At 42.4% G+C, this 11,349-nt stretch overlaps 1 protein-coding gene across 4 annotated transcripts in view; it reads right to left on the bottom strand.

Moving 5' to 3' along the window:
* Nucleotides 1-3,446, bottom strand: part of LOC105935238 (adenylate cyclase type 1) — a 57,216-nt gene extending 53,770 nt beyond the window's left edge. For 2 of the 4 annotated variants that reach the window (XR_004931227.1, XM_036138230.1), the window contains exon 1: nt 1,883-3,446. Coding sequence is in view for 3 of the 4 variants with exons in the window: in XM_036138230.1 (XP_035994123.1) it covers nt 1,883-2,491 (609 nt within the window). In the remaining variant the exon portion in view is untranslated. The remainder of the gene's footprint in view (nt 1-1,882) is intronic. The other 2 variants (XM_036138229.1, XM_036138228.1) reach the window with 1 other exon arrangement.
* Nucleotides 3,447-11,349: the final 7,903 nt, after the last annotated feature.

Genomic DNA, 11,349 nt, shown 5'->3' on the forward strand with positions numbered 1-11,349 from the left:
AATACATTGAAACACTTTACAGAGTGTTTAGATTTATCTAAACGTCACTTTGAAACCTTAAGTTGAAAAGAAGGAAACTATTTAATGTTCCTATTCATCTGTGTAATAAGATATAGGATGAAGACTGATCTGTACTGATAGAAAGAGCTATAGGCTGAATACCTGAGACCTATAGTGGGAGGCTGGTCCGAACATGGGACCTGCAGGGTCATGCCACACAGCTCATCTCTGAGCTTAATGGATTAGCTATCTGTGGTTGCACAGCAATCACTGTCCTTCACAGTGCTACACAGCTATCTCTTAGGCATTGTACAGAAAAAAAAACAATTTCCTCTGCAAGTATGCCCTCATGGTCTGATGGTGTGAAGAGCTGATTGAATCTCAGTTCTTAGCTGCTCTAAAAACAGTAAAATCCCTGTGCCATAAGAAGCATGTGGGATAAAATGTCCCATTAACCCTGAAAGGTTGTGACTGATGTATCTTCAAGCCACCTGATGACAGCCAGAAATGTGAATGCATACAAAGAAGTATAAAGATGCATAGAATGTGATTGAAATTACTTTGCTCTACTTTCCACCACTGATACACCACTGGTTGATGTCTGTGGCCCCTTAAGTTGCCCTACTTCTGGTTTTGGAAGGGTGTCACTTAGTTCTAAGTTGGGTCCCTTTCGGGCAGACACCTACAACTAGGGAAATTATCAGTGGTTTACGAACAAAAAAAGTCTAGTTGTGACATTAAGCACAGCTATCTGCTCATATTTCCTCATTTATTTATTAAGGGCACATTTAAATACATCCCTTGCTGCTGTATGTAAAGGGCTGTATGCAAATCATAAAAGATGTTCAGCACGATATAAACAGAAAACTTAGAACTTAGAACAGAAAAAATGTGAAAATCCCATAGATAGTTAAAGAATGTATCAAAAACAAATAAAAGCAAATGTACCATAGCCAACCACAGCAAAAAATATGGCTTCAAAGATGTGCTATAAGATTTATTTTTAAATGTTCATAGGCCTCAGCAGATCTTACTTACTGATCTTTGGCCTGGCGACTAAAACTTTGAAAAATAGGTAGCTTGACTATTTCAAAGCTTTCTGAAATGTTACATTAGATACTTTTTGCACAAGCTAGGAGGTATATACACAAAATACATATTTTTTTCCCCAACCCACTACAAGTCATCAGATTGATTTATTTCAGAGTGTTTTTCGTCGAGTGGCTACCCTCAAAACAAAAGCTACAGTCAAGATTTTGCAGTGCTTTCAACCTGCACAATTGCACATCAGATGACCCCCCCATGTCATAAAATGGCTTTGGCAGTCCTGTATTCTTCAAAGATAGAGGCTCTAACTTGCCCACAATGTATTGATCAGTCGCTTTCCAACATATCACTTTCAAAATTAAGCCGAGTTAAAAACAGTCATAAGCCTGAAAACAGTATGATAGCAACTCGATGAACAACCGTGTCTTTTTTAAACCCAATGATCATTAGCTGTTATGATAAATCAATGATTATTTGTGCATATCTTATTTTTAGGTGGACTCTGTTATGCATGAATACAAGGGATTATGATTCCTGGTCAGTTGTGTATTGTTTGTAATAATGTGCATGCCCCTTACTGAAAAATCAATTGTCCTTTGGGGACACTGAAAGATGCTTTGAGTTAAACCGATAAAAGGCCATGTTTTGTAAGAGGCTGTTTTGGTCAGATTCAAACAAAGTCTATCAAGTCTCCTAACAGTGAGCTGTCCTCGGTGCTGAACCAACATCCAGACTGTGACTTGGGTATGAAAACCCATGGATGCTGCTATTAATATGAAATATACTAACATTAAAAATACTTTACGCACAATAATCAATGCCTATCTGTACTCACCGTTCTCCATAGTTTTTGAGTTTTCACTGTGACAGAAGTGGCAGTCACAATCAGATGGGAGATAGACACCATCACTCCAAACACAACAACTAGGAGCGTCCTCGCAGGTAGGAGCGCATAGGCAACGAAGGAGACCAAGATGAGTTGCCACACGCCCTCCTCGGGGGACGTCGGGGGCTCCCGTCCCATCGCGCCCAGGGAGAATGGGCAACAGAGGAAGGAAAAGGTGAAGCTGAATAGAAGTGTCAGGTTAACAATCTGCTGGAGCTGAGTCACTTGCAGGTACTTGACGTTAGTTACTATGAAGAGGGAGAGGAAGATGACACAGTGGACCGGGTGGGACACCTTGCAGATGGTGAGGCTCGGGCCGGACAGCAGCTCCACTACGGCCAGCGTCGCGGATGTGAAGATGAGGACCGCCAGGGCTTTGAGCGTGGACGTCTGCTCCAGTTTCAGGTTGTAGTTCTGGAAGAGAGACTCCAGCTCCTTGCAGTCAAACTCGTCCTCGCAGGCGATGGTGGTCAGGGGGACACCCGGTGGACAATGACTTCTTTTCCGCCTGGTTTTGACTTTCTGAAACGGTATTTCCTCCATGTTAGTGCCATTCATAAACTGAATACCTGCACGAGACTCAGGTCGAACAGCAGATCCCACGCAGAGCCGTCAACGGTGGAAGAAATGGAAAGAAGAAAAAAAAAACAGACGCGTGCGGCAAGCTTTAGGGAAAGCAGAGCGTCCCAGATAGCGCAGGCTGGACAGGCGCGCTCCACACTATCCACAGGTTGGACTCTGTTGTCCCGAAGGTTTAACGGGAAAGGAGATCTTCATTACCCTATTGTCTCTTAAGTCGAGCTGCAAAATGGATCTTTCAGCTTTCGTTCGGCCGCCACACGAGGAACAACGCACACGACGTGTAGTTCTGGATGGTTACAGCTTCTTTCTTTTTTTTCGGGGCTCTGATAGGATCACGCCTGCGCATTATGAGGTGAAGACAAGACACGTCTGAGCTACTCAGCGCACAGAGTCAAGACGGATTGACTGGAGACAGACAGTCAAACGGAACAGGCAGCGCGTCGTCGTCGTCTTTCATAATGAAAGTGTCCTTATCTTCTGTTCCACCTGCTCATGACATGTTCCCATCATTAAACCCCTGAAAATCTAATATTTGCTAAATCGAGTTATATGCCCTTCCTTCCTTGTGAATCACCCCACAAGAAAGTGGTCAATGTATCTGGTTGCCACAGACATTACATAAAACATTGCGTCCCATTCATATCCAGACCTCCCTTACGACCAGCGCCGTTTTTGGCATTCCGAGGGAGGTGTCTCATTCATTACCCGCAGAAGGTTAGTCATCCGTGACTGGCTGCCGTCGCCGCGACCCGTCAGTACCACAGAGAGGGTGGAAGAAAGTGACAGATGGACGGCCGGTGCCAAAGTCCAGCACTCCACCATGCTACCGTCACTCCGCACGCCTTCTGTCCCTCTCCTAGCCCTCCTCCCGACAGCTCTCCCTGCATAGCTGTCTGTGTCTCTTTGGCTCAGCTGTGTGTGTCCCAGCTTTCACTGATCCAGCACAGAAACGGAGTGAGTTTATAGAATGTGGCAGACAAACAAAGAGAGAGAGAGGGGGGAGACGGGATAGAAAATAGAAAAAAAAAAGGAATTGCGTGTGTGTGTGTGTGTGTGTGTGTGTGTGTGTGTGTGTGTGTGTGTGTGTGTGTGTGTGTGTGTGTGTGTGTGTGTGTTTGAGAGAGAGAGAGATACATATTTTTTTTATCAAGTACTATTGTATTTTGCACCTCATTTCCATCACATTCATCAGTCAAAGATTTCCAAAAGTCAACTTTTACACAAAATTTGTTTGTCCATTCACCTCCTTTCACACAAGAACAGGCATTGTCAATCATTTAGATAGATAGCGAAACATATGGACAGATAGAAATTGTCACTGTAGCACATAACATCAATTATTGCAAACAAAGCAAACAGAAACATTTGTTACGTTTAGAACAGCATGTACACAATAACAGCGTCTTCTTCTTTCGGCTTTTCCCTTTCCGGGGTCGCCACAGCGAGTCATCTGTATCCATCTGACCCTATCTTCTGGATCTTCTTACACCAAGGACCTTCATGTCCTCTTTCCCTCTATCCATAAAACTCCCCTTTGGTCTTCCTCTAGGACTCCCGCCTGGCAGTTCCAGCATCAGCATCCTTCTACCGATGTACTCACTATCCCTCCTGTGTACATGTCTAAACCATCTCAGTCGGGCCTCTGGCTTTATGTCCAGACATTTTTAACATGAGCTTTCCCTCTGATGTACCCATTCCTGATCCTATCCATCTTTGTCCGTCCCAAAGAGAACCTCAATATCTCCATTTCTAGGGGACACAGCAGTAGGGTTTTTGACTAGGCTGTTCAATGAGATCTTAGAGAGTGAGATGCCCATGGAATGGAGAAGAAGTGTGGTGGTGGCAGTTTTCAAGAACAAGGGAGATGTGCAGAGTTGTGGCAACTAAAGAGGAATAATGTTGATGAGTCATATAATTAAGTTGTGGAGGTTAGACCAAGGTCAGAGTCTCTGCTCCCTCCAGCTCTGTCTGTAGAGATGATGGCACTTTTTCTCAGTGCCATCATCTCTAAACCATAGAACATCGCTGGTCTTCCCAATGTCTTGTACACCCTCTTTTCATTTTCTCTGATACTCACAACACACCTGACACCTTTCTCCACCCATTCCAACCTGCTTGGACACGTTTTTCTTCGTCTCTTTTTCACACTTGCTATTGCTCTGGATTGCTGACCCCAAGTCCATCTTCTTTGTCTCTGCTCCCTGTAACTTCACAGCTCCGCTTGGGTCCTCACTGACATACATGTATTCTGTCACACTATGGCTAACCTTCATCCTTCTCCTTCCCAGGGCAAAGCTCCATCTCTCTAGATTTTTCTCAATCTGTTCCCTGCTCTCACTGCAGATCACTGTCGTGCAATCGCCTTGTGGGATGAATCAGACTGAGTTGAAAGCCGCATGGAACATAAGACTTTTACAGGCCTTCAGGGGACTGCCTCTCACAGCAGGGGGCCACAGTATAAAGACTAGCTGCCCAGGTTTATCACTCTCTTTCGCCCGCTGCCCTAGCAGCATAAGGGAGAACACTCTCATCTTCGTCTGCGGAGCGGAGGATCCGACTGAAGTTCGGGGAACCGTAGGCTGGATTGAAGCTACGTCTGCAGCTTATCTTCTGCGTAATCGGACGCTGGAGTAAAGAATCCGTCTATGCCGAAACCAGCCTTGTGATTTTTCTCAGCTGTTGCAGGAAAGTTGAGTAAGCCGCAGCCTCCAGAGAACGAACACAGCCACGCCAGGAAAGGCTGTGCCGAGGTCCCCAACACTGGAAAGGTCATGCAAGAGAGCCCATGCTGCGACCCTCTTCACAGGCCGAGTGCACCTCCTTCCCTGGAGCCGTGTACAACTTGCCCAGCCAGGCCTGGTTTCTCAGATGATGGCTGTTTCCCCTTTTCGAGCTAGCTGCTCGCTCGCTGCTGAGATAACCAGCTTTACCATGGAGTAATTCACTGCAACCGAATGCCCCGTCGCCGCAACCAGAGACAACGTCAGAGGTTTGGCAGAGAAGTAAACAGGGAAAGTTTAGAATGGTTTACCTAATGTGTTTAACTGTGTTTTAAAAAAAACACTCGGAGCTAACAGGCATAGCTCCTGCTAGCTTCTTTGAAACCAAGCTTTCCTGATGTGGATTGAGTGTGTTTTTATGATTATAACAAACTTTATTTCCATAAGGGTTTTATACACTGATGGGATATTAATGTTTGAGTTTTCCGGGCCACTCGTTACAACCAAATAGAGCTTAAAAGTCTTTTTAAATTAGCACCAAATGTCCTCTTGCATAGCACTAGTTAGCCTCCCAGATAATGATAGTGCTACCACAGAGTCAACGCAACTACGATTTAAACATAATGCTTGTTTTCGTTTCACTCCACCATCGTTCGATAGTGCTATGAGCATTATTACCACATTAATATGGAACATTAATGTCAATTTAATGGTGTTTTGTATAACTTTACGATTAACTCATCAAGTGACCGGTCACTATAACGCTCTATCTCCCCGGAGGAATAATTGCATTAATAAAATCAAGTGTCCTAAACGTTATTGATTTTATCGAGCAAATCATTCTTTAAAATATTATTTTCTCAAATAATGTTTTGTTTAACTCAGGATTTGCATTGTGAATGGGTTGAAACACAAACCAAATGTTCAAAATGAGTTAAGCTTATTTGATATCATTCCACGTTCTTAAATGTGAACATTGGTTCTCTAACTTGGATCTGCAGTGAACCAGGATTCACTGAATCATTCTGATGACGGTTTTCTACTGTTTTATTTGTTTTTTGTTTCTTTTGTGTGTACATAGTTCCTTAGCTTCTTTTTATCTTCATTTTGCTTATTCATTTTAGTTAAGCTTCACTAGCCAAGTAGAAAGGATTTGTTGATGGAAATATATGGTTAATTTAGTGAAACATTATATAATTGTGTTCTCTGGATGTTAATTTTATTTCTGTTAATAAATTCTTAAACTTGAAGAGAAGTTGTCACTCCTTTATTCTATATGTGTGCAGAGTTTGCTGTTAAAAAAAAGCCAGTGTTTGAATCACCCTTTCAACTATTGTCCTGATATCAGCTATTTGGTCTGATATTCACCGGACAATACCTAACAGACCGAGAGTTATTTATTAAACATTTAATAATTTAGAACAGTGCATAATAGCACAACATCACAATGTCATCTGCAAAGATCATGGTCAATGGAGATTCTTGTCTAGCCTAATTTTTCAACCTGTCCATCACCACAGCAAACAGGAAGGGGCCCAGAGCTGATCTTTGAAGAAGTCCCACCGCCACCTTGAACTCCTTTGACACACCTACAGCACACCTTACTACTGTCTTACCACTCCCATCTATGTCCTGCACCGCTCTAACACAGGCCTACTTCTCTGCTACTCCAAATTCCCTCATGCAACACCACACCCTGTCATATGCTTTCTCTAGATCTACAATGCAGAGGTTCTTATCCATGCATTTGTATCTTCGCACATTAATTACTGAAATGCTCCCCTGTCTGGGTTACTAATTAAATGTTTTAGAGGCATGTAGATGGTTCTAAACGCTGCTGCTCGCATCTTGACCAAAACTAGGAAATATGAGCATATCACTCCAGCACTGACATCCCTTCAGTGGTTGTCTTGTCAGGTTCACGCTGATTTTAAGATCTTGCTACTCACCTACTAGGCACTAAATAGCCTGGCTCCCTCTTATTTATCCAACCTTTTTGCACCTGCATGTTCAACCCCGTGCTCTTCAATCTCAAGGCAATCTCAGTTCCTAAGAGTAAAAGGAAAACTGTAGGGGAGCGTACTTTTTCCTTTTGTGCCTCATATCTGTGGAACAATCTCCCTCAAGACATTCAGCAGGCATGCTCTGCGGAGGATTTTAAAGCCAAGCTAAAGATTACTTGTACACCTTATCGTATACAGCATAATCTGATGCCTAAACTATATTTTTTTAATGTTGGTGTTTAGATTTTTATCTGTTTTTAAATTGTATTGTTTTATTTGTTTTACTGTTTTTATCACCTACTGTTAAACACTTTGATTGGGAACTCTTTATAAATAGTTATTATTATTATTATTTATTATTATTATTATTATTATTATTATTATAAAAACACAACACAGCTCCCATTGACCTTCTCTGTACTTCTTCATCGACATCCTCAAAGGCAATACTGCATCTGTAGTATTTTTCTTGGCATGAAACCATACTGCTGCTCATGGACGCTCACATCTGACCGTGGTCTAACCTCCACAACTCTTTCCTATAATTTCATTGTATGACTCATCCTACTTTAGTTGCCACAATGCTGCACATCTCTCTTGTTCTTGAAAACTGATACCAGCACACTTCTTCTCTATTCCTCGGGCATCTTCTCTCTCTCTAAGATGTCATTGAACAGCCTAGTCTACTGCTGTCTCTCCTACACACTTCTGTGCCTCCACAGGTATATTAGGACCAGCTGTCTTTCCACTGTTCATCCTTTGCAATGCCTTCCTTACTTTAACCTTAATGACCTTTGCTCCTTCCTGATCTACAATGGTCACTTATTCTGCGGTTTGTTCTCTCATTTTTCTCATTCATCAGCTCTTCGAAGTAATCCTTTCATCGTTCTACTGAACATCCTTCCCATTTCTGTCTCTTTGCCACACCAACCCATATAAATCATTCTCTCCCTCCTTACTGTCCAACATTTCATTCAAGTCACTGTACGCCCTTTGTTGGGCCTCAACTGCTTCTACCTTTACGCGGCTTCTCCATGTACTCCTGGGGATTCTCCTCAGTCCTCGCAGTGTCCCACTTCTTCTTAGCTGATCTTTTTCTTAACTTTCCTTCCAGAAGACAAACTAAATACTCTCCTACCTGTCTCATTGATAACTTTAGCTGTCGTTGTTCAGTCATCTGGAAACACTTCCTAGGACCCAGAGCCCAAGCCACACAACTTTCTTATTCAGCTTCCACCACTTTGCTCGCTGATCTGCCTTTGTCCTCTTGAACTTCCTCACCATCAGAGTCGTTCTACACACCATCATCCTGTGCTGTCTGGCAACACTCTTGCCAACCACAACCTTGTAGTCGCAGACTTTGTTCAGGTTGCATAATTCCCACAAGATACAATGCACCTGTATGTTCATACCTCCGCTCTTGTAAGCCTTCCTGTTTTCCTGCCTCTTGTGGAAGAAAGTTTTCAGTGCCTCCATCCCCATCGTCTTTGCAAAGACTATGGCCATATGTCCTTCTGCATTCCTGTTTTGGACGCCACATCTGCCATCACTTCCTCATCGCCTCTGTTCCCAGCTCCAACATGTCCATTGAAATCTTTACCAATCACCACTCTGTTTTCTCAGGGGATACACTTCACCTAACTCACTCCAGAAATTCTCCTTCTCCTCTAACTCACACCCCACCTGTGGAGCTCAACCACTAACAACAATGAACATCACACCTTCAATTTCTAGTTTCAGACGCATCATCCTATCTAACATTCCAGACAAACTCCTCCTTAAAGATAACTCCTACACCGTTTCTCTTCCCACCCTCACCATGGTAGAAGAGTTTGAATCCTCCTCCTAAGCTTCTAGCCTTGCTAGCTTTCCACTGGGTCTCCTGGACACGATACGTCCACCTTCTTCCACCTTCCAAAGGACAGTGTGTCCCTCTGAGGCTGCATTTGCACAATAAGTTGCATAAAATGTGTAATAGTATGAAGATGAAAACACTGAAGGATGACAAAAATGATGAGTTATAATCAAGTTAGAAATATGAGATTGAAACATTTCATTTTGGGGGAGTAATCTTGAGAATAATCAGATATTTTTCTCAGATCCCCGGCATATTTTTGGGTGGGTAGTGATATTAGTTTTAGCTTCTTCAGAAGGTTTTTTTCATCCACTGATTAAGCATAATAATGTTGGTAATGAAGATCCTCCACATCCCTATCGGAACTTCAAAATTAGCTTGCTTTCTGTAAAAAAAACAAAAAAACAAGCAATATCTAAATCTTTTCCTCCTGTCTGCATTCTCAGTCACTCCTCTTCTAATAGCAAGAGAGACAGAGATGTGGGACACAGGATGTAGGACACCTTGCCTTCACACTGATATTCTCTTATCTACAAAGATGTCCCCTCCTCTGGACTTAATAAGCTGACACATAAACATGACAATCATGTTATTGTATGTCGCCTGTCAAAGAGGGCTCCTCACCAAGGTGATATGCAAATGAAACAACACACTATTACCATTTGTAGTCTGTTAACCAGGGTGTAATTAATCTTGAAATGATATTCTGTCATTGCATATGTCAATAGTTCAATATTTCTAGTGTTGCACCCCATAAATGAATCCCAACAATAAAGCTGCCCCTTATTCATTTTCTTATATATCTTATGCTAATTCCAATAGTATTCCAACCAATGAATTGGAGGGATTAACTTTTATGTTGCTGCCTTGCATTTATTATTTTTTTTCCTTCTCGTGTGCAGTATTGCTGGAGGACCTGTTGATCTGATTTTGGCTAAGCAGCAATAGAGCAGAGCCATTGTTCAGTGTATACATGTTATTACTTACGCTTTTGGTGACTTCAGGTGTAAGTGGACGGTCACACTCTGTCAGGCCTCATCTTCTGAGAACAAAGAGAGGTCTTATGGGAGTTCACAGTACAAAGCTGTACTCCAAGGGCACCAGACAAAAGGGACTGAGAGAGAGCCAGCTTCCTGCCCCGTGCCTTGCAGCAAAATCTATTCTCTGCCTGCATTTCTATTTGTCTTTGACATTTTTTATCATACTAAAAAAAATCTTTAAAGTGAAAGCAAAAAGGAGAAAAGAAAACACCCAAGCATCAAATAAGAAGTGGAAACATGTGCATACTGTATATCCTCAAAACATTTTTAAATCTTAGCTTTAGCTGTTAAAATCTTTCTTGAAATGTAATATTCAATATGAAATTGACAATATTTTAGTCATATTCACACCCCAACTTTATATGCGGCAACCACAAACCTCAATGTGAATAATGGAGATTTTATATGACAATTGTAAAATGATGGAAATGGCATAAGGTTTTCAGTCTGTAAAGCGTGGCTAAATACCATCCAGTCCAACCAACTGTCTTTAGGAAATCACCTAAACAATGACAGGAGTGCATCTGCGTGTCATGGAGGATCAGTATAAATGCAGAGCATTACAAACACCCAACGCACGCGGGTCAGGTCGGAGAACACGTTTTGAAGCAGTAAAAAGGTTGTAGGTTCTAAAACAATACCACAAGCTTTAAACATCACAGAATAGTGCCAAATAGAACACCGTTGTTAAAGGAAAGCTAAAAGAGGGTCTTTAAAGTTTGTCATGAGCCATGTAGAGGCCATAGCAAACACATACAAGAACGTGTTCTAGCCATCTTAGATTAGAGTTTAACTTCATAGCCTGCATGCAAAATGTTATGTGCAACAGCAAACTATGTACCTCACCCTGAGCACACCCTCTCCAAGGAGCAACATGGTGGTGGCAGGATTATGCTGTGGGCAAGTTTTCTTCAGCAGCTACAGGGATATTGGTCAGAACTGATCGATAGATGGCTGGATCTACGGGGCAGTCGTGGAAGAGAACTTGTTAGAAGCTGCAGAAGATGGGGTTGCTGCATGGCAAAGTGGGTAGAGCAGGCTCCCCACTTAGAAAAGCTAACATTTTATGGTGCAGCTGTCCTGGGTTTGACTTCCAGTCTGGACTGTTTGCCAAAGCTAATAGAGATGAAGCTTCCAGCTGTAAGGCGCTTCTACAAAATATTGACTGTGGGGGGGCTGAATACAAATGCATGCCAAACTTTTCTGATTACATCCT

Source organism: Fundulus heteroclitus, chromosome 6, assembly GCF_011125445.2.
Source record: "Fundulus heteroclitus isolate FHET01 chromosome 6, MU-UCD_Fhet_4.1, whole genome shotgun sequence".
Classification (NCBI taxonomy): Eukaryota; Metazoa; Chordata; class Actinopteri; order Cyprinodontiformes; family Fundulidae; genus Fundulus; species Fundulus heteroclitus.